Source organism: Strongylocentrotus purpuratus, unplaced genomic scaffold (assembly GCF_000002235.5).
Source record: "Strongylocentrotus purpuratus isolate Spur 01 unplaced genomic scaffold, Spur_5.0 spur5_scaffold_8, whole genome shotgun sequence".
In the NCBI taxonomy this organism is placed as follows: Eukaryota; Metazoa; Echinodermata; class Echinoidea; order Camarodonta; family Strongylocentrotidae; genus Strongylocentrotus; species Strongylocentrotus purpuratus.
Genome location: NW_022145614.1, coordinates 312200 through 339816, shown reverse-complemented (window position 1 = coordinate 339816; position 27617 = coordinate 312200). Strand labels below are relative to the sequence as shown.

Below are 27617 nucleotides of genomic sequence, written 5' to 3'. Positions count from 1 at the left end.
GGGTAAAAAAAAATATTCAAACTATATGAGCGACAGTGTACACAGATTTTTCTTACGAGTCCTTACGATTCGCACAAATTCACGGATATTCCACGGATCCTTACGATTTTGCCACTTTTACGACCGATTTAAGAGTTGTTATGGGTTATTATGAGCTATTTACGGTTTATTACGGACAATTACAAGTTATTGCGATGTATTTACGGCAAAATTCCACGATTTGTTACGAGTTGTCGATGATAACTACGAGTAACTTACGTGTTAGTTACGACCTGTTTACGTGTTGTTACGATTGGTTACGAGTATTTACGAGGCCTTACGATTTTTGGCCAAAAAAACAACAACTGAAATGAAGTGTTCGAATTTGCAGCTTTTATACTTATTAAAGCAGGGCTCCCACTTAGCCGAGTTGTATTAGCGAGTTATGGCGAGTTGTGGTGAGTTGCCTCAAAGAGGCACTCGCCTCTCCGTTCTCCCCTTCACGGATTCAACTCCACTCCACTGAAAAGTTGAGCTGAGTAGATAGACAAAAATCTAAAAAGCCCGTATATATCTTGATTTTAGAAAATGGTGCTCAGCATGCTTATAAACAAAAATTATATTTTTTTAATGAGAAAAAAACAAGTTAACACTCGAGCCGGTTCTCCCCCACAATGCATTTTTTGGGACGTAGGGTCCTCACAACACAGATGCGTAATGTAACCAAATTTAATGCATACGTCTTTGTGAAGGGCCTCGATAAAAACTTTCATTCACCTGATAAGAATAACAGTATTTCAACAGTCTGAATGCAAACTGCATATATTAGTGTTGATAGGTAGGGCAAGCCATAATAATTGTCCCACCTGGCAAAGACTAATGTTGCAGTTCGGATTATATTGTCTATTGAAATACAATTATTCTTGTCAGGTGAATGAGTTTGTATCAAGGCACTTCGCAAAGACGTATGCATTAAAATTGGTTACATTACGAAAATAGCCTATTGTCAGAATATATACTGTTGGCACTTTCGTTGTGAGGAGCATATACGTCATATCCGTACGGCAATTTAAATGTTTTGAAACAAAATTCGCTCTTAAAAATCACCCGATTGAAGTACGCCGGTGATATTTGGCAGTTTTGATAATAATAATAATATTCCGTGTTTATATAGCGCTCAATACATCGATCCGACGATGTGCCTAAGCGCTTTACAGATATATTTTAACCTTTGATTGATTTACAACATGCTATAATTTTGAAAATTGGAGTGGCCTTGGGCTTTAAGAGTGTCTGCGAATTGTTGCGAGTTGAAACGAGTTATTTACGGATACCAGCGAAGGGGTATTAGTTGAATTCACTCGTCTATTGCTAGGGGCAGGATATTTTTCAGTAAATTAATTAATTTACCTCGCAAATTAATTAATTTACCTCGCAAATTAATTAATTTACCTCGCAAAAAACCTTCCTTGCAGTATTCTCGTAGAAATTTCCCACAATTATTCCAACACCTTTTTGCTGTTGAGAGGTGTAGACATGAAATACTAATGGCAAGAACCTTTTCAATAAATTGTCAATTAACCTCACAAAAGACCTTCTGTGCAGTATTGTAAAAAATTTCCCACAATTGTTCGAACATATTTTTGCTGTCGAAAGGGGTGGACATAAAATGCTAATGGCAAGAACTTTCAATAATTTAAAAGTGGTTAATTTACCTCACAAAAGACCTTTCGTGCAGTGTTCTCGTAGAAATTTCCCACAATTATTCGAACATCTTTTTGCTGTCGAGAGGGGAGACATGAAAATAGAAAGGATTACCAGAGAGCGAAAATAAAAACAAGATGAACGAATACCCTAAAACGAAGTAAAAATAGTGATCTGGAAAAAGATCTAAAATGTGTTCTCGGCAAAATTTCATTTTCAAGACTAGTGCAGAGCCTTTTTATTCTTTTTAGCCATCATAAATATGAAAATAGTAGGCATATAATAATCTGTTTCATAGTATATTTTTTCGCATGAGTATTATAATGACATCAACTTTCATTTTATGCAAATCATATTTTCGAAGATGATTAGAAAGAAGCCGTCATCGACAGGCACTTGGCACTTTTCTGCTGGTTATTAAAAATCGAAAAATTCTCTGCCTTACAAATTGATTGGACAATGTTTCAATAATCATGCATGAATGGACTTTCAAGTATGATTTGGTACTAACCTTTAACCTTTGAACTGCGTCTGATGGGTCATGTGTAAACGATTCTGATGCAAGAACAGACATATTTCTTTGCTCACATAGAGCCTGCAGATTGGAAGATACCTGCACAAAAACAAGAAAATATTCATGTCTAACCACTGAATCTGAGAGACCTGAACATTGTGCAAATACTAAAAGTATCACATTTAGCTAAGGTACAAAAATACTTTTACAAATGGCTGACGCCAGCGTCAACACACGTATCAATATTGAATCAATGATAGAAGGTAATAATTTTGTTCATTTAATTATTTCGTACAGAACTTGTGTTTCTTCCTCTTGAGACAGGATATTAAAAAAAAACCACATATGAAATTCAAAAAGATAGTCAAATTATTCAAGGATCAAATCGACTACGCCCTTACTGCAAACATTACAGTTGCAATTATCTCTTGCAATTGGTGAGGAAATTATTGCTGTTTTTGATCTAATTTATCATCATGAATTATTTATTTTGAATATGAAATCCCTGTTTTTTTCTTTCCTTCATAGATATGATAATATGTTTCTGCACACATCTCTGTATATTTTAAAACATTTGACACTAGGAGTCTGCAAATAATAACATCGATTTAAAAAAAAATCTATATTTTTTTACACATTTTGTGTAAAAAATATTTGTGGCGATATTTACCCATTTTCAAATGTTTCTCACTTTTATGATGAAATATTTTATTGAAAACGACAAGTAATCTTATTTCGATAGAGAGAGAGAGAGAGAGAGACAGAGAGACGGAGAGAGAGGGAGAGAGAGAGAGAGAGGGGGAGGAGTGGGGTGAGGGAAGAGCGGAGAAAGAACATAATAGGTGCTTATGATTCTAAACAAATCACCATTGTGGAACTGTCTCATAATTCTACGAAATCGAGGACGGTGTTATGCTAGGAGTCCACTGGGCCAGCGCCAGTTGGTGCCAGTTTGCGCCAATGCAATTTACTGTGGCGCCTAGTGTCGCCAATAAGGTGCCTAGTGGCGTGTAGTGGCTCAAACTGCCTCCCAACTGGCTCGTGGTGGCCCGTAACGGCACCAAATTTATATGTGGCGGCAAGAAAATTTTAAAATGTTTGAAATTTTCGTCGCGCCACTTGCATCGAGCAATCAGCGCCAAGTGTCCGCCAAGTGGCACCAAATGGCGCGAACATATCGCCCTTTGGCGCAAACAATCCGCCTATTGGAATCCACTGGAATGTAATGGCGCGCGCCAAGTTGCGCCAATGATCCTCAGTGATGGCGGCAGTTCTCCAAGCTCCAGGGATGAGGTTGTGCTGGGCATCCTCCTGGTCCAACATGCGGACGTCCAGTGCCTGATAGCGCTTCCTGATGAGGTTGTGTAGCATGACGGCAGCTTCAACGAGCAGGCGGACTGTGTCTGGTTCCTGTCTCAGCTGGCCAAGGAAGCACTGGAACCGCAGAGCCAGAATACCAAAGGCATTTTCAACCACACGCCTTGCCCTGTACAGCCTGTAGTTGAAGATCTTCTGCTGTTGGTCCATGTTACGACGGCTATAGGGCTTCATCATGTACGTCCTCATGACGAAGGCATCGTCTCCCATGAAGAAGTACGGCATAGGGTGCTCTTCATCACCATGGGGAAGAGGAGCTGGATCTGGGATGCCTAAAGTGCCAGCTTCAATGCACTCCTTCAGTTCACTGTTGTTGTAGATCTGGGTATCAGACTGATGGCCAACCCCACCACATCGATCCACAGGAACTGGTACTTTGAATCTACCAGAGCCATCAGGATAACCGAGAAGAACTGCTTGTAGTTGAAGTAAAGGCTGCCTGATTTGTTGGGCTTCTGGAGACGGATGTGCTTTCCATCATAGGCTCCCAGACAGTGAGGAAGATTCCATCTGGCTTCAAAATCACCTGCAACCTCAAGCCAGCCTTCATTGGTTGTGGGGAGGGAGATGACTTCTGCAGCATACTCATCCACTATCGCTCTGGCTACATCAGGGACAAACTTCTGGATGGTTTCCTTGCCCACTCGGAAGTTGTAAGACAGCTCGGCATAGGTGGCCCCAGTGGCGAGATGGCGCAGGAAGACGGACAACTTGAGACCAGGGGGAATGGCCTTCCTGAAGTGGGTGTCCTTCTTCTGCAAGTTGGGTGTAAGCCTGACCAACAGGTCATCAAACATCTCTGGGGACACCCTGGTGTAGTTCTTGAACTTCCTCCTGTCATTCTTCTCAGCTCTTCCATCAAAGTGTGGTACTGTCCACGTTCGGCCCTCAACTGTGGGTGGAGCATGGGTCTAAACCACCAGTTGTGCTTCCTTTTCTTCTTAGGATGCTCTTCTTCTTCAGGATTGGCCAGCATAAGTTGATAGGCAGTTGCCGCCTCAGCATCTTTCATCATCTCCTGATGGAGCAGCATCATCACTCCAACATTATCAAAAGCCTCAGACATATAAAAATTGTAAATATTTAGTAGAGATGTTGTTCATACAGCAGCTGAGGAGGGTCTGAACCAGGTAGCCGATGGCCGGTATTTATATAGTCGGCAAGTAGCGCCAAGCGGCGGCAAGTTCAAACCAATTTGGCGACCTTTGGCACAAACTAATCACCAAGTGGCGCAAAGTAGCCGTCTATTGGCGCGAATGGCGCCAACAGGGTGAATTTTGGAATCAAATGGCCGTGTAATGGCGCGAACTGGCGCAAACTGGCGCAACATTTTGGAGCAAGCCGGGTGGCATTTGGCGCACGCCATATGGCACCCAGATTATTCCACTTGGCGACACATGCCGAGCGGACATTAATTCGGCGCCACAGCGAGCCACTATGCGCCAATCACATAATCTTTGGCGCGAACTGGCACCAACTGGCGCTGGCCCAGTGGACTCCTAGCATTACGTGAAACTCTAGGGAGGCTTACAAGTGCAGCGAGAAGGCGACATACATGTTGAAGACGAGAAGGTGAGATGTTAATTAATAAAACTCTCCAAGTCGCCTTGTTTAATTTTTTAATTTATTTTATTTCATTTGTTTATTTACCATGCATGGGTTCGATAATTTCTGTTAAAACCAGTTATTCAAAGGGGTCCAAGTCGAGAATACGCAAATGCGACTTAACTCGTCAAGGCGCGCGTGCTTAAGACAAGAAGGCTAGAAGGCGAGTTGTTTAACCCTATTTAGCCCGGGGGGGGGGGGGGGGGGCTTTAGAAGGCCCCCCCCCCCCCCTCGACATTTTTCGCGATAATTTTTTAACGCAAGAAAATCTTGCACTGAAATTTTGTGACTTTTTTCTTTCGAGTCTTGCGCATCTTTTGAAATAATTTTTTTGAAAATCGGACCTACCATTACAAAGTCACGTGTCCTTTTGTCTTTGCATGTCAGCCCGAAAATCGCTCATTTTTGTGATTTATGTACAAAACATATGGAAATCTCATTTTTCAAATAAAGAGATAAAACATTGGTTATTTGGTCTTGTTTATAGTTTAGGTGTTTATTTTGGGGTCAAAATAGTTGAATTATAGTTTGAAATGAAATAAAACAACAAAAACAATAAAATACATAAGTTAAAAAAACAAAGAAATACATAAGAAATTATCAAAACAATAGATAACATAAGGAATGACCCTGGTTATTCAATTTTTGTGTTGTGTTATTATTCCAAATGGTCTAACAAATAGTAGTGAAAAAGAATGCTTAAATAAGAATAATGTCTGATTTATGGGCAAAAATGTGAATTTTATGACCTTATTTACATAAATTACCATAAATATGCAAATGAGTGAATTTTTCAAAAAAATGAAATTACCATAGTATTCTATACACTTCACTTGACATGTATGCAAATTTTTGCGGCGATCGGTCATTCCACGGCCGAGATCATAGGGGGGCTTTAGAACCCCCCCCCCCCCCGGGCTATGCAGTTTCAAAATAGCCCGGGCTAAATAGGGTTAAGACGAGAAAGCGAAAAGAAGAGTTTTAACAACTCGAACGGGCGCCTTGTTTTCAGACGCGTTTAAGACCAAGGTTTGTCTATACCTTGGTCTGAAACGCATCGAAATGCGTCTTATGGCACAAACCTAGGTTTGTCGACAAACCTCCTTTGTGAATTAGGGCTTGTGAGTTTTTGTCTTGCAAACATGCACCTTGGCGAGATTTAGCAATCCGACTTTGAATTCCTCTCCTCGTCTTAATCAAGGCACTTCGGTGAGTTAAACAGGTCGCCTTCTCGCTGCACATGTAAAGATAAAGACCAGTTATGGTCATGCGATTGCATTGTAAAAGAAACGTTGTGGAATCGATCAGAAAAGGTTGATCATCTAGCATATAAGTATTGGTGTGTACTGCAAGGTTCTGGAATCATTAAAATGATAAGAAAGTTGGCCCAGCCTTCGTAAAGTTACAAGCACTGTACACAGAAAGATGTATATGGGACTACGCACACGTGCGCGACACGTGCGTTTATCTCCCACATACCAATAGATAAACTAATTTACCAAATATATCACTTAGTAGACGGTTTCCCGGCAAATTTTGTTATCATCATGTATTAGTCAAAACATATTCTTTTACATGATTGGCGACTTCCATTTCATTTTTTGAAATTTGGGCGTTTTCAATACTGGCCTTTACCTTCAAGCTTCCGTAAACTTCTGACCAAATCAGAATCAATTTTCCTCCATACATTACTGCCTTTAGTGAGAAGGCGACTTGGTCAGTTTAACAAGTCGCCTTCTCGTCCCTAACAAAGCGCCAAGGCGAGTTTTAAAGGTCACCTTCTTTTCTTCTTGTTCTAAAGAAAGGCGCCTTGATGAGAGCGCAATGACGTCAGGTAGATGAAAGAGAACCTCATGAGGAGTCTTTCCTCACTCATCAATTCAGGTTGATATTTTTGTCCTACATCTCCTAAACTGAACACTTTAGCAGTTGACGAAGCGTCCTTGACTGTAAGGAATATAGCATCGCAGTCTAGAAAAGCAACTGTTCCCAAATAACGGTCAGCCGTGATTACAAACAAGCTCATTTACCTACGAAATCACTATGAAATGGCCAAATTAAATGAAAGGTACGCTGAAAGAAATACTGTCCTTGACATTCGGGAAATTAAAAAGCACACAGAAACTATATAGAAAATCAGTTAGTGTTATAGAATATAATAAACGATTGACTATTTAATGAAATTGCCAAGTGGATCAAGCCAGGCTGCTTGTGGAGGTTCACGGTTGCCCACAACGCAAAATGCAGTGTTGTTTTCATTTAATATTTTTACACTATAGACCTATGTATTTAATAGTTCATAAATGGCAGATTAGAAATAACCAATATCTGATGCGATTGGAATTAAGTATCTCTTCCTCCCTTTATTGTGTGGATTCATGCCCCTCACCCGATGCGTGAAGGGGTAAGGAGCAATAGTTTTTTCCCCAATTCGTGAGAAAATTTAAAGCGGCGAATCAGCCATGCGGCTGATTTTTACCTTTTTTTGCCAGGGGGAGGGGCCCATTTTTGGTTTTAAAAATGTAAAATTAACGTAACGTCGCCCCCTTGAATCCGCGCCTGGACACATACCCGTCATGCCAGTAGGGTACGAGGATAGGGAAACCACTTAAAGATAATATGTCCCTTTTGCAGCCAACATCAAATTCTTTAGAACTTTGCAGGAATTATGAATATGTCATGTATGTCCTATCTGTAAAATTTAAACATTAGCAGTGTCTTATTATTCAAATTATGGAAGAAAACCCGTTTACCTTCGAAACTTCACTGTAAGAAACTATTGAGTTACTGTCTGACATATTTTTTTCTTTGGTAATAACATACATAAAATGAGATGTAACAGGTACGTGAGCGTCTACATCAATAACGCACTACTTGTAATGGCCAAAATTAAACTGATTGAATCTTCGTGCAGCACAAAACGTGTCTGAAAATCAGACTATTACTTAGATGATGCAATCACTTAAGTCGATTCGACAACTAAAGGTCGTTATTTTCCCACTAAAAGCCATTTTGAAGCCCTTTTGTTTTAAGGGAAGTTCTAAATTAGTATTGTTTTTCAAATACCGTTGGAATTGAACCTTTTTATGTTATTGGCCTGCAAATGGGACATAGTATGTAATAGACAGAATAGAGGAAAAAAAATCATGTTAAGAGGAGAGGAAAATGAAGAAGAAAAAAAAGAGAAAAAAGTAAAGGTAGTGAGATATTACATTGAAGAGAGTATGAATATAATAGAGTAGAGGTAGAAGTGGACACTGTTGAATGGATAGAAAGCGATAGAAAGGAGAGACAGGCATGGTGTACACGAGGAGACAAAGGACAAAGTAAATTAGGTTGTGATAGATCAGAATGAAAAAGAAAATGAGATGGACAGAAAGGAGGCATGCATGGTACAGCATTATAACTTTCAAAATAATAGGCATAAATACTCCATCCGCTTGAGTGTCGAGAGATATATCCCAAGATAAGACAAACACATGCATTACACTGGTACAAAAAGTTTGGTTTGAAGATTCAGTGTAATAATACATCCTGAGCCATCTCTCTCTCTCTCTACCTCTCCCCTTTCCCTCTGGACCTTTATCAACTCTCCCTATATTTCTCTCTTTTATCAGTCCTTCGAGCTCGAGCTCTCTTTCTCTTTCTGTTCCCACTTCCATTGTGATGCTGCTCCTATTCCAGTTTCAATCATATTTATATTTATATTCATACCTGAATTTATTATTCATGATGTGATTCAGAATTTTATTTTTACATATTACATGTTACACCAATGGAAAACAAATGTCTGTAGTATATATGGACAATAACATCTAGAATCTTGAATCTTCAATCTTGATTGGGAGTACAGGATATAACGCTTTGCAAAAGAACGTGTAAACAAGATGGTTTCATTGAGAGATGAGATTATGATGGATTTGCCGCTGACTGCCTAACTCAATATTACCTGATTACAGACTCAAGTAATGGCATCATGTGAGCTGAGAGGTACGCACATCTCAATTTTAACACAAGTGACAGATACAAATAAACCCAAACTATACCTTTGTTCTGTAAATCAGCAAGCAAAATATACATGTGAAATGGAATAAAAGTATTCGGTCAGTAAACCAGAAATTATCGAGATCTCTGATGCATGAACACGATGTGAACATCAGACATAATTATACACCCTACAGGAAAAATACCCCCAGGGGCCCAGGTAATTACCCCGTTACTATGGTTTTCTGCCCTCGCAAACGTCTGGATTTAGAAAGCCTTAGCAATCATATTATGATATCTTCAATTTGATGGCGAAACTTCAAGCAGATGCATAAGCACATCACAAATAATACGATCCCACCACGATCAAATTTTTAGAAGTAATTGCCACAATCATTCGATATCAATATTCAAACACTTCAAATCTTCCCGATTGGGTTTTTTTAAAGATCATCATGAATAATGGATTCGAAATTGTGGGGTCAGTCGCATAAATGGATTATAGCTTTTATCGAAGACGGCTAATATTGCTACTAGTCTGACGTCACTAAGATTAGCAAGAATCGGGTCTTTTTTTCCCTTCATTATAGAAAACCATATAAGTAGCTACGGAATTACATATGGCAAAAAAGGGATCACAATCAGAAATATCAGTATGCTTGGATAGTCACATCTAATAATATTTTAACTTCTTCCAAAAAAATGGATGGTAGTCGGGTCGGGTTTTGTGTGTGTGCGGTGTGGTATAATAACATAATCAGCAGTGTAGCGTGATGGAGGATGAATGGTTTACGTCCATGCCAAGAAGGGGGGGGGGGGGCTCGATTTCCCCATCTAGAACCGTCACCAGTCCTTATGTTTACATACATCTTTCATAAGTGATCACTCGTGTTCTTATATGATAAAACAAAATAAACCATAAAGGACCACGAAAGAAAACGAATCGTCGTCCATAGAGGTATACCAACCGTTAATTAGTGGTTGAGCACCATAATTATCATCTGGAGCAATATTCCGGGTATTACAATATAATTCTTACCCCGGCGTGTAGGGCATTGGTCTCGTAGATGATCGCCACTTTGGTCCATCCATACTGCTGCATGATGGCGAGTTGGACCAGGTTGATCTCGGCACTGCTAGCGATAGTACGGAAGAAGTATGGGAAGAGATGGCGGTCAGATAACGTGATCAATGACGATGCGTACGCCATCTGGCAGAAAGAAGAAATTTGATTTATTTATGATTTATTTAAAAGAAACAAGATTCATAGAAATGATGACGAATTTCACATAATTTACATATAAAAAGCATTCAGATATATTAGAAAAGCACATAAAAATTCAAAATTTGAATGAAAGAAATACAGAGATCACGTTGGAGACTTTCAGGAGAAAACGGTAGGTTGCGCGAAACATCAATTACTAGTAGCCCAGGGTACAAAAGAGTTATTTTATTGAACAATTTGTGAGTGATGATATTTAGCAAGATATACCTTCGATTTTAAAAATCGTCCTAATAGCTGAACAAGTTCATTGCGTTCACAAGAATGGTTTAAACAAGTTTTATGACACATCCTAAATATAAATTATTTCTGGCGATCAGAAAACTGACAGTGATATAACTTGAGTCTACCAGTGCCGTGGATAACTCTCCCGTTTGTCGATCGTGTACGTAATAATAATTAATGTCTGTTTTTGTCCTAAAGGGACTTCTCCCTAGGGGAAGTACTTAATCATATTATGGATAGAATATCATTCTAGGTCCTTGTAGGAGAATGAACCCTTCTGAATCATAAGTTTTTAGGAAAATAGAAATTTTAGTCATTTTGTTTGTTGTAACAAATGGGAAAGTTGTCCGCTTATACATCGCAGAGACATTTTAATACCGATTCAGAAGTCAGAGCCCTTACCTATAGTGATTAAAACAATAACAACTTGATAACTTTCTCACTTTTTGTCCGCTTTCACTCAAACTTTCACGAGTCTGCTTCTCTTATGTTTCTGCTTTCGTCTAGAGTAGTTTGCTTCCAAAGTTAAATTTCCCTTTTAAGCGGGACTGCCTTACTTGTAGCTACTTGCGCCCTCTATATAGCAAACAATGTCTAAGCGGTACCTGTTGGTTCCCCTTGTTCCCCTTTTTCTTATGTTGATTGAAAGCTAATTTGATGAGATAACCACATGTCAGTGACCATGCAGGGAGGTCTAATCCCTCCTGGCCAAACTAGTGCAGACATACTTTAAAGCCATTTGTTTCCAGTTTTCTCACCGCGTGCATAATACACAATTCCCAATTCGCTTCCACATCGCAATCGTTTTCATCTTGTATAACTACTTCTACCGATTGAAGTTTAAATTAAAGAACCTGTAAATATTGCGATATTAGTTTTGATGTTATAAAAAATACAAATAATTTGTTTTTTAAGTCTAAAATAAAGAGTAGTAGTAGTCGCTCTATATACAGAGTGAATTTATTCAAATTTCCACATAATATAAACAATGACAAGATAATCACAATAACAAACGTAATTATATAACAGAAAAATAGTATTGAAATATCTTAGATTTTTTTTAAAAGTCTTATAATGCAACATTATTTATTTATTTATTTATTTATTTATTTATTTGAACATATTTCATTAGGATAACAAGATCAGAAAGGACTGGTTTACATCCTGGTCCTGAATATTAAAAGCTTACACTAAAACATCAAGACAGAATAATCATACATATATAATGAGAATTGTTAAAATACTCATGAAGTCATGATAAAAATATATAGTGACCATAATCTTGAGTAAAAACCAAGTCAAAAATACATGATATTTAATTAAATATATAAAAACACAATAATGGAATCAAGTAATCGACTGATCTATTCAAAATCAAAACTCTATCACACTACAAAATGAACTTATATCATGAAGTACCAAATTAAACTTAAAGCAAAAAGAGCAAAAACAACGATGATATTATTCATAATTTGCTGAAATAGGTTTTTTTATACATGTTTTTAAAACAGTCGATGGATTGTGCATTTTGTAGGTTAGAGGGTAAATTATTCCATACTTTGCCGCCTTCGTAACGTTAACTATTCTTGAAAATTTCAATACTAGGCTTGGGAAGGACAACACTCATTGAGTTAGCCAATCTCGTATTCATTGGATGCCGTTCAAAAACCATGTCAATAGCATTGCACAAACGTAATGGAGCGTAACCATAGATACATTTATACATTATACAAGCAAGGAAATAGTTACGTCTTTCTTCTAAAACCTGCCATTTCAATCTTTTAACAATATCAAGACCACTTTCATTAAAATCAAAATTCCGTTCAACTATCCTTGCTGCTCTTTTTTGTAATCTAAAAATAATGTTCTTGTTGTAAACAGAACAATTCCCCCATATCGAGCATGCATAATCTGATATAGGTTGGATTATACATTTATAAATTTTATTCAACACATTCGTATCGGTGAAATTACTGACCTTTTTCAAAGAAAATATTTTATAAGCTAACGATTTACTGAGCTTCTTTACATGGATATTCCAGGTTAGGTTTTCGTCCAATTCAATTCCTAAGTACCTAATGTTTTTTTCTGGTTTGATTTTATTTCCATCCAAAGAAATGTTTAAATCCTGACTATTTTGCGAGTTGCGTTTCAATAACATACTGTAAGTTTTTTCAGTATTAACTTTTAGTTTATTTCTTTTATACCCCTTACTAATTCCCTCTAGATCAGCCTGCAGCTTATCCCTAATAACTTCGATATTCTTATCAGAAATATATATAACAACGTCATCAGCATATATATTGCATGAACATGATCTTAGACATTCACTTATATCATTAATAAAAACAAGAAAAAGTAAAGGACCCAGTGCACTGCCCTGGGGTATTCCAATAGACAGACTCTTAAAATTAGACAGTTTCTCATGACAATAAACAGTTTGTTTTCTACCAGACTTATTTGGTTACAGGAAATGAAAAACGAATCTACTTGGAAGCAATGCTTGTTATGTGTAGGTTCGCACAATAATAATTTAAACTTTATACATTAATTACTGAATTTTGATTAAAAAACATGAAAGACACACAAAAACGAAACAAAAACAAATAAGAACATTAGCACGATGACAAGAGGAGGATGGTTCATAAACAAAATAAGGGTGAGAGAGTGAGAGTGAAAGACAGGGAAAGAGGGAAAACAGCAGAAAGAGAGGAAGACGAATACAGAGAGAGAGCAAGACGAATACAGAGAGAGAGAGAGAGAGAGAGAGAGAGGGGAGAGAAGGGGGGGGGGGGGGGAGGTAGTAAGATATGGAAACAAATCATACATGACATAAATAGTAATGACGTTAACGTTTCATTTCTCCCCAAGATTCTTGAAAATATTCAGGTAATAAACGGGTTGGGATATCTTTATAAATCCTTCAAACTAATTACACATCCGTAATAGCTTTCATGGAACACACATATTGATAATATCGTCAAAAGGGCCAACCGTCTCCTCGAGTTCATTAGAGTAGTGGCAGGTCAAGCTTCAACACCAGCCATTTTCTCTCTTTACAAAGCTCTCATTCTTCCAAAACTAGAATACGGACAATAGGGTCAGACAAACGGCGTAGCATCCTCACACCCTCAAACAAGAAAAGCAATTAGAACGCGTTCAGCGCCAGCCACACGTCTTGCCCTTAAACAACGGAGAGGCGACATGTCCTATGAAGATAGACTCACTACTCTCCACTGGTCGAGCTTATCTTCCAGGAGAGACTTTCTCCTTCTTTCATTCACTTTCAAATGCCTCAGTGGTCTCGACCTTTGTGAGGCTCTTACTAAATGCATCCAGATCAATTCCAGGCGGCAAGAGGTACTTACATTCCGTCACCTTCTTCTCGGACACAGGCACTTTTTCTTTCTCCATCTCGCCGCTTTCCAAGACTGTGGAACAACCTTTCCACAGTAATAAAAGATACCGCTGTACTCAATTCTATTTCATCCTTCCTTTCAACATTGAGACAATCTCTTCTCACTGTTCACTAAACTCATTTAATTCAATGTAAACAATGCATTGATAATTATTAATGGTAATATTTTATACTCATGTCTGATTTCAAATTCTGTCCATTTCTCTCAAGCAAACCAAACAAAGCTTTTTATTTTTCAATTTGTATGCATCGAATTCCTAAATGTGTTCGTCACTTAAAAGCAAGTGATAAATAATTTTACTGTGCCTTTTTGGAAACTCCAAGATTAATTATACATCTCATCTAGATCATAACTTACTAATTTATGTTTATTGTTTTCACTTAGAAATAATATCAATATTGCAAGCTAATTTCTTTGTTCCATTCCGTACATATAAGGTTTCAGATTATAATTTTATTTATTTCATTTCATTTCATTTCGAAAGTTAGAAATTATTGTTAAGAATAATGTTATTACGGAACTTTTCTTCCCAATAATGATCATATCAATGGTTTCTAATGTAAGCACCATGTTATTGATTTGAAATTTTTTAGTTTTATGTGATGAACGTAAAGCCATTGTAATGACAAAATAATGTAATGAAAGTAATCAAGGATATAATGGTAATTGATCCAATTATTTATCGTCCTGATATATATTTATTATCTCATATTGTGAATTCTTATTCTGTTCTTTACTCTTAATTTTCCAGGATACAGACTGTGGGGGTGACATGCTTTCGAGTAATAGCAATTTCAATTGCTTTCGTCACCCATGACCAGCAGATTGTATCATTCTCTCTCTCTCTCTCTCCTCTCCACTTTCCTGAAGCTGTTTGCATGTATCATGACATTTCTGTGTAATATCTGATGGTTATACTCATTGTATGTTTTCCGATTGGTCAAATAAATGATAATAATAATAATAAAGGTTTAAACGTTTAAATCCGTTTCAACAAGATATGCAGAATATAATAATCTAAAGATTCTTCCTGAGACGTTCTTCCTTAAAGGTAAGTATTTGAATACCCAATGGATTTTCTTGCTGACTTTTATTTGAGATGCATGACAAGTAATTGCTTTGGTTTAATATTTATGTCTGCAGTTAACTGACTTCCTGTTATTTGGAGAAGTCGCTTCATCTTTTGAAAAAAAAGTACCTAAAGAGGTGTTAGGCATTTTCTCATTACAACGGTATATTTATATATATATATTTCCTTATCTTTCTATGCTCATTACTCAGCCAGTATACATTTTCTTCCATTTTTTTTTGGCACATGACATTTATTTGTATTCTTGAACATTCAGTGTAAGTTTCGTTAGATTCTGTGAGAATTCATTTTTTCTTTTTATACCAGAACTCAAGTTTATCTTTAAATGCACACAACTGATGTGAATTTCTCAGCTATTGTCTTCATACTGAAATATCAAAACGGGATTTTGACCCACGTTCATTGTTTTAGCATAAACCTTGGTTCATGAGGATTTTGAAATTTGACATTCTACATAATTTACGTTTATTTCATAATGGATCAACGATATAAACATTCGAGAAATAATTAATAATAATAATAATTAAAGTGTTTAATTTCTCTCCCGGCTCCCCTAAAATTGTCTTGCGGCACCCCGGTTGAAACATGCTGGCCAAATCACTCACGATGTAATCGGCGCATTACGCTTACCATAATTTGAAGATGTTCTTTCAGATAGAACATGTACGATCGATGCATTTATCTTTTGTAAAAGATTAGCATGAGATGTGGAAATTACGGGAAATGTATTCTAGCCGAATCAAACGTGCACGTTACACATTGAAAATTCAAGACTGCAAATTTATCATATTACTAGTATCTGAAAATGTGTAGGCTAATTAGGATAGTAAAACAAGAAAGGGAGGTAAATTAAGCCGTATAATCAAGAAATATAATGTATACATGTATCATGCGTACATTATCCGGTTGTATTTTGTTACATCTCTTTCTAAAACTAAACGTCATTTTTGGAAATGACGGATATACATATATATTTCTGTCTCTCTTTTCCTCAAACGAGGAATTTATTTCCATAATTTCCATCCATATTTACATTAATTACTCAATGATTGGATGAAAAATAACATTGGCTACAAATTAAAGTATATTCAACAATATTCTTCCAGCTTAGTATTATTTTCTTTGCTAACTAATTCATACCTTAAAAACCGTATCCAGACACCCCTGGACATCCTCCCCAGAATAACTATTTGTTCGGGAGTAGTTGTCCTAGTTGGTAGTTGTCCTGGGGGTAGTTGTCCTAGGGGGTGGTTGCCCTAGGGGGTAGTTGTCCTAGGGGGTTATTGACTGGGGGTGGTTATCCGGTGGGTGAATGTTCAGGGGGTAGGTGTCCTAGAACCTTTAAAAATAATCTTAGCTACGACTTGAATTAAAAAATCAAAGCATGCGAGTAAATAACGGAACCATTGACAAACTGCTTAACGTTAAATTTGTAAATTGCATATTGCGCATAATTAAAAATAACATTCAGGAGAGTATATTTCTTTTTTTCCTATGTCCTTACCTACATCTATTATATTTTGGTTTATTTCCAGTTCTACCTAATAGGTGAAATATCAAACTACATTATAATTGTCCGAGAATCACCTTCTTGCAATACAACAAAAAGTGAAACGTAGAATCATCTTTTCAAGTGTTGCATAAATGACGGATATAAAAATTATATTCTCGCATAATTCAAACAAGCCAATATAATTTATATACAAGACTGCAATTAGGCAGACAAGAGATTATACAATAAAGAACTCAAGCCTGTATTCTCGACCAATTGCATTACACCTGTTTAGTTTAAAGCTCTTTAACTAAACGGATTTAAAGTACATTTTTGCCCTGTGTGTTTATACGATGTTCGGACAGATACGAACTCGCGATCTAAAGACCGGTCAGAGCAGGCTGCAGATACGAAGTCCGTTTCTATAGAGGCAAGACATTGTATTGTGATAATTGACGCTAATGCTCTTTGAACTAATCAGCTTTAAAGAATTTATCCCCTGAGTGAATAGTTTGTATATTAAAAGCTGATTAGCCTAATGCTTTAAAGAGGTTTTCCCCTGTGTGAACATGAACAAAAGAAGAAAAGTATAGAAGCAGGAAGGGAAAGGAATAAGTAGGCATGGAAACGATCACAACGATAAAGGAAAAAGTTTATGATAAATGAGGATAATACAATTATAAATAGAGATACAGGTAAAAAAAATAGGAGAAAGAAGAGAAGCTCAGAGTATTATTTATTTAGAGAGACAAAAAATATTATGAAGAAGATCCTCACTCACCTCGATAAATTTCCACAAACCAGTGACTTGCGCGAGTTGAACGGTGACAGATGATAATAATTCTCCTACCAATGCTATCTTAGTCGGGGGTGTGTACAAGTGATGGAAAAGGGCATTCAGGGCGTGTCCACTAGAAGCCTGTGTAAGAATCATAAATGTTTTTTTATTTTTTTTATTAATAAGCTATTTTAAATTCTTATAATTGTAATAGATATACTTTGCGACATATTAAGCTCTTAACCTAGAAGGTGTCATTATCAATCTCTGCGGTGGCAGAATTTCATTATTTTCAGGTCAATCATTGGTACATTTGGAATGATGTTCCTAAAATTGGTTTCATCACCTTGAAAATGAAAAGAACACAAATTTCCTTTAAAAAAAAAAAATATCAATGAACCACAACTTACTTACTTTTCCATTTGTATGTACATATAGTCATGGGCAATATTCGCAATACAAGTCAACCGTCGTTATCATACGTACAGGTACATATATCGTTTATCATTATCCATAATACAATCCTTATGCTGTTCTTTCACATGTAATATTCATATATTTTGATATACAAAAGACGAACAAGTTATTCCTCTACCGTTTTTCAATGTTGAAATTCTGAAATTATAATCAGTTTAATAATTGTATAACCTGCCTTGTATCTGATTTAAGTACAACCGTAGCTGTTGGCCTTTTCAGAATATTTTCCCTGCCTTGGGTCATGCCTGTCAATAATTATCACTGGTCCTGATTGGTTTTCTGTCTAATAACGGTGATTAGCAACCTATTATATCTATGATTCAACTCTCTAAATCTCCAGAAGTGAATTCCCCTTTGGGGGAGTCATATAGGGATTGTTTCGTTATATCTATGATTCTACTCTCTAAATCTCCAGGAGTGAATTCCCCTTTGGGGGAGTCATATAGGGATTGTTTCGTTATATCTATCATTCTACTCTCTAAATCTTCAGGAGTGAATTCCCCTTTGGGGGAGTCATATAGGGATTGTTTCGTTATATCTATGATTCTACTCTCTAAATCTCCAGGAGTGAATTCCCCTTTGGTGGAGTCATATAGGGATTGTTTCGTTAACCCCTTTGGGGGAGTCATATAGGGACTGTTTCGTTATATCTATGATTCTACTCTCTAAATCTCCAGGAGTGAATTCCCCTTCGGGGGAGTCATATAGGGATTGTTTCGTTATATCTATCATTCTACTCTCTAAATCTCCAGGAGTGAATTCCCTTTTGGGGGAGTCATATAGGGATTGTTTCGTTAACCCCTTTGGGGGAGTCATATAGGGATTGTTTCGTTATATCTATCATTCTACTCTCTAAATCTCCAGGAGTGAATTCCCCTTTGGGGGAGTCATATAGGAATTGTTTCGTTATATCTATCATTCTACTCTCTAAATCTCCAGGAGTGAATTCCCCTTTGGGGGAGTCATGTAGGGATTGTTTCGTTATATCTATCATTCTACTCTCTAAATCTTCAGGAGTGAATTCCCCTTTGGGGGAGTCATGTAGGGATTGTTTCGTTATATCTATCATTCTACTCTCTAAATCTTTAGGAGTGAATTCCCCTTTGGGGGAGTCATATCGGGATTGTTTCGTTATATCTATCATTCTACTCTCTAAATCTCCAGGAGTGAATTCCCCTTTGGGGGAGTCATATAGGAATTGTTTCGTTATATCTATCATTCTACTCTCTAAATCTCCAGGAGTGAATTCCCCTTTGGGGGAGTCATGTAGGGATTGTTTCGTTATATCTATCATTCTACTCTCTAAATCTCCAGGAGTGAATTCCCCTTTGGGGGAGTCATATAGGGATTGTTTCGTTAACCCCTTTGGGGGAGTCATATAGGGATTGTTTCGTTATATCTATCATTCTACTCTCTAAATCTCCAGGAGTGAATTCCCCTTTGGGGGAGTCATATAGGGATTGTTTCGTTATATCTATGATTCTACTCTCTAAATCTCCAGGAGTGAATTCCCCTTTGGGGGAGTCATATAAGGATTATTTCGTTAACCCCTTTGGGGGAGTCATATAAGGATTATTTCGTTAACCCCTTTGGGGGAGTCATATCGGGATTGTTTCGTTAACCCTTTGGGGGAGTCATATAGGGATTATTTCGTTAACCCCTTTGGGGGAGTCATATCGGGATTGTTTCGTTAACCCCTTTGGGGGAGTCATATAAGGATTATTTCGTTAACCCCTTTGGGGGAGTCATATAGGGATTGTTTCGTTAACCCCTTTGGGGGAGTCATATAAGGATTATTTCGTTAACCCCTTTGGGGAAGTCATATCGGGATTGTTTCTTTAACCCTTTGGGGGAGTCATATAGGGATTATTTCGTTAACCCCTTTGGGGGAGTCATATCGGGATTGTTTCGTTAACCCCTTTGGGGAAGTCATATCGGGATTGTTTCTTTAACCCTTTGGGGGAGTCATATAGGGATTATTTCGTTAACCCCTTTGGGGGAGTCATATAGGGATTATTTCGTTAACCCTTCGGGGGAGTCATATAGGGATTATTTCGTTAACCCCTTTGGGGGAGTCATATCGGGATTGTTTCGTTAACCCTTTGGGGAGTCATATAGGGATTGTTTCGTTAACAGCTATTACTTTGGAGTGGAATCCACTCTCAAGTGGGTATACAAATTTCCGGAACAGACGAAATGTTCATCTAAAATATTCTTCAAATTAAAGTAGATCATTTGAAATTGAAGTTGAGACATACCTATTTTGAAACCAAAATTTGTATTCATTGAACTTATAATGACACTGCTTGGTAACTTGTTTGTATTTCAACTATTATTATTCCTATGTTTTCTAACAACGTGACTTATGTTCTGCCATTGCTTTTCCAGGTTACTAAACTCTCTAAATTGATTAAACTATCATCTGTCTTTATTCTCTGGCACCATATATCACCGAATCACCTTATTTTCCATTATTTTTTCTTCTTTGCGTCATTTTCTTTCTTGAGATTAATTTTGTGGTTAATAAAGATTTGAGAGTTTTTTTTTTCTTCAGATGTCTCACCATATTCAAGAAAAGTTAATAATGTAGTAAGACAAAAAAAGTTAGAACGCTAGAAATGTCATACATAAGATTGCGGAGCAGTTGAGTGTATAATATTGACGATTTTAAATTTCCAATTGGCCATGTTTATAATATGCATTCCCATCAGTGTACACTTCTAACATAGTTTGGTTGGTATGGAATATTTTATTTTTTCACGGTTAAAAACAAATACAATAATTGTGCCCGCATTCAGCAAATGCTGTTTTTCAGCGAGGCCATGATTACATAAAATTCGAACAATAGAATCTAAAACAAAGAATATACAATTTACAAACAAATATATTTACGGAAATTTAAGTACAAAATCGAATCAGAGTGACAAAAGAGAGATAAAAAGAACATTAAAACATTTAGTATTCACGAGATGAAAGAAGTGAGCCACTATCTTTAATTTTATAAGATATAACAACATTTATAATTCTGAGATCATTAGGCAAGGTATTAAAAAGCATTGTGTTTGATATTTGGACGCAATAGATATAGAACAGCTGTAATACGTGTAATCAAATTTGGTTTTCGGACAATGGTTTACACACCAATTTTTTGTTTATTGGACAAAACTATTTGTCGGAATGCTGATGGACAAACTGGATGTTAGATCAATTGATGTTGGACCGTATTAAGGCATAATTGTACGAAATGATAGTACATAGATCATGATGATGGCATTTAGCTCTAATTTTATGCCCAAGCCCCCCCCCCTCCCCCCTCCCCCAAGCCCCCGGCCCCGAAGCCAATGTCTAGATTTAGGATATGCTAAACAAGATGTGATCTATCAATGTTTTGGTGAGTGTGTACTTAAATCGAGTGGTATTGGGTTTCTCGATCTATATGCCTTCGTTTGTCTCTTCAAGAACACTACAGCATCTTTAGATGTTCTCTGCTATTTTGTTGCAAGTCATCGGCATTCCTTTGAAGTATTGATTTTGTGTCATAATTTATATTGCTTTTTTCTTCTCGGTCTGTAGCTTCCTTTTTGATGTCATGATTTATTTGAAGTTCGTGTCCGTCAATTCGGTTTCCCGAATTTGTGTTCCAAGATGATGATAAGTGTAAGTAAATATTCAACTCCTATCTCCTTCGTTCAGTCTTGTTATGGATAGGTCTTTAAGGAGTTGTGCTACAATCATTATGCAGCATCTCGTTTCTTTTTCTCTCATCACCATCCCTTCTCTCTCTCTCTCTCTCTCTCTCTCTCTCTCTTTCCCTGCAAAAAGTGGGACTCTACTCCTTCATCAGTGTATAATTTATTTTTCTTTCCTCTTGTCAGACATATTATGAAACCTTTTATAAGCTGTAAAATATGAGGACAAAATTTTTAGTGTTATACTTTAAAATTATATTCTATTGAAGTAATTTAGGGAAAAACATGATATCAAAATGACAGAGGACACTCATATGTGTTCCTGATGCACGGTTGCCATATGGACCCCCTTCGGCCGCCTCACGGGCACATTGCGGCTACCTTGCGTCTGCCTTAGTATTTGTCAAAACGCTACGGCCGCCGCAGGGACGCCCTAAGGCGATCGTGCGTCATCACTTCAAAGGCCGTACGGCAGTCGCAGATTTTTTTGTCTCCACAAATTCAAAATATGCCGTGCGGCTACCCTAACATTATGTGACCGCTACCGTAGCCGCGGTGATCCTATAATTGATATTGGCCGTAGATAGTTTAGACCGCACGGCCGCCGCGGCAAATGTGACCTAGGCATGAGCACACCTAAAAATGACATCAGAATATTTTGTTTGTGATGGTGTTGTTTTGGGGGTCAGAAATTTTTCCCTCGCCCCTTGCCTTGCAGAAATTTTTAGTATATATCCGACACGGATGAGCAATGTTTCTTTGTGGTATATTAGACATAATGACAACGTAACAATTTGCCACCATTTACCATAAAGTGCATGGTTGAGTAGGCCAGAAATGTTGTCAAGACCTCACAGAAAACAAATATTGAATCGCCGAAATGAATAATGATAAGAGTTCTTATATCTTTAACTTCGCCGACCAGAGATTCAATGAAAAATAAAAAAGAAAGAGCTGCCATATTATGTGAAGAAAAAAATGTGGTAGCTTTACTAAATAGGATGTTGACGATATATCGTCAGAAACTTTCGTAAAAAACTTACAAAATTACTCTTAAGTGAAAACCACGAATCATAACCTCGTAACTATATAGTTGTATATAGTAACCAGTCTCATTTTAATATTATACACAAAATTATTTATAAGATTTGGAAACCCATCATATATTTTTAAATTAACTTTATTTTAGGCTTTAGATAACGAGAGTCAGACTCGACTAGCACATGTGCTATTTTTGACTCTATTTTACCATCGATCACAAACTCATTGTAAATAGTCATTTATTGTTTTACTCTTGAAGCAAAGTTTACTTTATCTTTGTCATAATGTACATGTATATTGCTGTAGAACATGTATTTTTTTTATAATTCATGTCATGCATTTATGTTATATTGACATTGTCATTGTCATTGTACATTTATCTTTTGTTTCAATGTTTTCAATGGTGGTGAATAAATAAATTCAATTCAATTCAATTCAGAAGAACCTGGAGAAAGAAAGGAAGATATTATAATGAAATGGCGTTTTATTAAACAATAACACGAGACTATTTTTTTTTCGTTTTCGATATAGTGTCGACAAAAAAATGAGATGAAATAGAAGGAGGGAAGAAAAGGAAAAGAAGGAATGATCGAGATTGAGAAGTTTGTGAGCAGATAACAGGTAAAGAGTGAGATTGGAGAATGAAGTTCTGAAAAGAACTGTTATTCCTTTGTAGAGTAGTTCTGAAAAGATTTTCTGACTACAGTATTCTTTCATGAAAAGGAGTATAATAATTGTCTCGACGTGATGGAAACAGTGTGCTCTGTTCATCATCACGCAAATTAACTCTCAGGAGATAGAAGTGACGCCTCTATGAACGACGTTCTTTTATCAACAAACAGTTTGAAATATGTGTAATAAGTAGTGTTTAATGAAAAAGGAAAATGTGGTAATAGCCCTGTAGATGATAAATAATTTTACAATTTTTTTCTCATATTCACATGTTTATGCTATTGTCCAGCTTGCCCTAATTCGAATAGTCTACTCCTCTCTCATGAGAAAATTGAAGTGACACACTCAAAAAGCTAGATAAACTTTTCTTTCACTATTAACGACACGAAATCAATAAGAAAATGGCTTTACTGTATATCATTTCAAGCCATTAAAATATTCTTCTAATATGTTTTTAAAGACCATTACCAGTTTGTACGATAGGAAATAGTTGAGAAATATTATGTACGTAACATACCTTAGAATCATTGTAGACAAGCACGAGGTCGTGATCGGGTAGGATGTCGGATCGGTTGTTGATGAGATCAATGGCCATGGAGACTGATATAAGAGATTGGTTGCCATAGTTTTCAATCCAGCCCCCAGGAGAGAGCGGAAAGAGACCCGCTATGTACAGGGGCGTCTTGGTCTCGACTACCGATCCTCCGAAAACTAACAATAACCAAACACCAAAGCAGACACATGATGACATTGTACTTGTTGCTTAAAAGTACGGAGTGAGTTCGTCGTCTTTATCCTACCAATGCTTACCTGAAGAATGGTGAGTTGAGGGAAACCCCACGAGAACGAGAACGAGCATCTGAGCGAGAAAATCGATCGCCCTCACCTTATTGGTCTATCACTGATTATGCTATGAAAGAAAACACAAGACAAACCTATTTGTTCACGCATGCGTTGTAGTTCTGCCTTTTAATCATTTTAACATAGTAATATTACCTCATCTATCATTCAATGCCTGTAGGTTTTGCGTGTGGCAATAAACGTGTGCCAACCTCTCCGTGTGTGTAATTAGGCAAGGAGCACCCCCAAAAGTAAATCGAAAGAATTCAGACACACAAAAATATAAACACTGACACAACAAAGAACAAACAAACAAGAACCAAGTGAAATATCCCCTCCTTTCCCTGCATGAAAAATTTAGGGCAAGGCCTATTCACATCACCCGCTTTTGTTTAGTTTTTGTGTGTGTGTGGCTTTTGTTTAAAGGAGAGACAATTTTGTCTTGTCCTTTTATTTAAACCTTTTTCACAAACGCTTTTCACACCTGTTTTTTATTGTGTGATTAGTCAAAACATTTCATTTGTTCATTCAATATTGATTGAAATATAAAGGGGAAAAACATTTTGCCTGAAATCTTCTACCATTGCCACTCTTGACCCAGGTGAAAGAAACGAGTTCCAAGAAATCCTGGAAATAAAGATCTGAGCACCTTCTCAGCTCAGGGTGGCAAGGTCAACGTCTGATAACCAACTTGTGCGCATGGGTGAATTATATAAACGGTTAGATGGGCTTGTGCCGATCACTCAGGTTATCACGTTTTGGGGGCGTTACAAGATAGATACAAGCTATCTCACCTACGAAGTGTAGGGTTGATTCCTCGTTTTTTTACAAGCCGGTAAATCACCAATACTCACGCCTTTGCGAGTACGCGACGTGACTCTTTTCGCATTATCGCTATATTTTACCACATGAAAATAAAATACAAGTGGTTGTTATTGAGACTAGTCAAAGCACGTGTGCTTTCTTAAATGAAAATCTATTTGAGTTGAATCAACATGAGACTGGTCATTGTTCAAACTGTGAGCACGAAAAAGAAACAGTTAACCATTTCTTTCTCGTACACCTGTACCCCTACTAACCACCTTGCACCGCACATAATTATTTGAGCCCAAGATGTTTCGCTTTTTTTTTATAGTGAGTGATACATGAAGAAGAAGAAGAGAGAGAAAACAGAATTAAAAGAGAGAACTGCCTATATTAACGTTTAGAAACTTCATGTATATGATCTGTTTTTTATTGGTTTTCGGACAAAATTTTGAAGAAACGCGGTGGAGACGACTAGACTTATTGGTGGGCGTCGGAGGGTCTAGGCTCAGCATTACGCTGAGTTGAGAAGCTTGTCACAACGTTACGTACCATGTCCGAGCTGGTCCTTGGGCATCCAATATAGCTGAAAGGCCTTTTGCTCGCCAGCCACTGAATTCTTCAACATAAACAGTTTAACTTTTAAAAATCCAATTTATCCAAATCTATACATTGAAAAAAGTAAATCTAATTTTAAAGAGGAAAAAAATCCTAAGAGAAGAGGCGTAAATATTTACTTCTGAATGACAAACGCCTATAAACTAAAACAACAACAACAACAATTTATATACCTACTCGTGTTTTTGTTTGTATTGTTTACATGTACTCTTGGTTATCGTCAGCTCCTTTAATGGGTGAGTAGGAACCGTCTCCTATAAATAGGTCTACGTCCTTTCTCGAAATAAACCAAATTAATATTTCATTATTACCACGTAATATATATGCAGATTGCTACCTTATTTTTTCATTTGGCAATGATAAAAAAGATACACCAATTTTGTTGTTGTTCATTTAGTTTTTACGGCGTATGTCTTCAGTTTTAATTGCTTACAAGACCCCTACTTTACCATTATAAGCTATATAGAACGATGGCCAGATTAATGTCTTGCTATAGGAATCAGACACTAAATTGCACTTTAAATGTACATCCCCCAATCAATAATGGTACATTGCAAATATCAAAATGAGACTTAAATACAGATGTCAATTAAAAATGAAATATCACCGTATATACCTTTCGGTAAGTAGCATTAGCCGACAAAAGAATAAAGTTCTAGAGTTCGAAAAATAAGGAAGAGAGTTGCCATGGTTGGAGAGAAGGCATGAGAAAAGAGAGAGAGAGAGAGAGAAGAAAAAAAGAGAGAGAGAGAGAGCGAAAGAGAGAGAGAGAGAGAGAGAAGGAGAGAGAGGGAGAGAGGGAGAGAGAGAGAGAGAGAGAGAGAAGGGGGGGGGGGGAGCAAATCTTCTTTGACCAAGTAATTGGGTCCGTAATTATTTTGTTCCATTTGTCAGAAATTGACATAATGACTGTACCCGTTTCAATTAAAATGTCGTTTTTCAGAGGGTTATACTTCCGAAAGGAAGGTTGGTAACTCCAATGGTTCGTAATGAAGTGTTAGTTTATATTCATGAAAAATAAGGATTTTAGTAGATCTTTCCAAGAGTCTAATATACAATATTCAAATATGCATATCTAAATTTGTGAATTGTAATACGAACAAAAGAAGAAGAAATATAAGAAAAACTTTCTATTTGTTTATTTTCATTTGTCCTTCAATCAGTCACTTTATCTTCTCTCGTGGTCTTTACCACTAACCTTCCTGCAAAATTATTCCTTTCTACTCCCAATAAATCTCCTCCCCTCCCCCCTCTCTCGCTCTCCCTCTCTCTCCCCCCTCTCTCTCTCTCTCTCTCTCTCTCTCTCTCTCTCTCACAGTCTCTGTTTTCCTCTCATAATCTTCCCTCTCCCTTTCCCACCTCTCTACTCCCCTTCTCTCCCATTCTTTCTCTCTCCCTTCTCTCTCTTCATGGCGAAAATCATCCAACGACGATGGACAAACCATTAAATTTAACAGCAATAATATCTCACTAGTCTCTAGTCCTTAAAATATCTTTACAAATGAACCGACACGCGTGATTATATCATTTAGTTAGCATGGCTATATTTCTGAAATGGATTGAAACCGTTAAGCATTTACCGCGTTTTCCACATTAATTTAATTCTAAACTTTTAATTTGCCTCACTATATTGCTTTAAACACATTTACCCTATGCCTAGACACAAATTAGCAGCAACAAGAAACATTACGATGAAAGAGATTATATTGTATAAAAAGGTAGCGGTATAACTAGTCAAATATATACAGACTGGGGAATTAGGTAAACGGGACTAAACAAATATGTGACAAGAGAATCGGTCCAAAGATGGCAATATTTATTGTAGTATCATTGTTCTGATGAAACGATGACCCAATGGTCGACTGTTTGGACTCTATGTAGTAATGGCTATGTAACATAAATATAATTGGTGACTTACTAATAATCATTACATTTTATCATCTTCAATCTTACTGCACTTAATTAATTAATTGTATCTATCTGTAACATAAAAATGATAGTAAGTTACTAATAATCGTAAATTTACG

At 36.9% G+C, this 27617-nt stretch overlaps 1 protein-coding gene across 1 annotated transcript in view; it reads right to left on the bottom strand.

The window, feature by feature from the left end:
- Positions 1 to 24221, bottom strand: part of LOC105446098 (gamma-aminobutyric acid type B receptor subunit 2-like) — a 44398-nt gene extending 20177 nt beyond the window's left edge. The window contains exons 1-5 of the mRNA XM_011682476.2: positions 23846 to 24221; positions 17453 to 17590; positions 10203 to 10373; positions 2195 to 2296; positions 1695 to 1760 (exon numbers count right to left, since the gene is read on the bottom strand). Of these exons, the coding sequence (XP_011680778.1) occupies positions 1695 to 1760; positions 2195 to 2296; positions 10203 to 10373; positions 17453 to 17590; positions 23846 to 24079 (711 nt within the window). The 5' untranslated portion in view covers positions 24080 to 24221. The remainder of the gene's footprint in view (positions 1 to 1694; positions 1761 to 2194; positions 2297 to 10202; positions 10374 to 17452; positions 17591 to 23845) is intronic.
- Positions 24222 to 27617: the final 3396 nt, after the last annotated feature.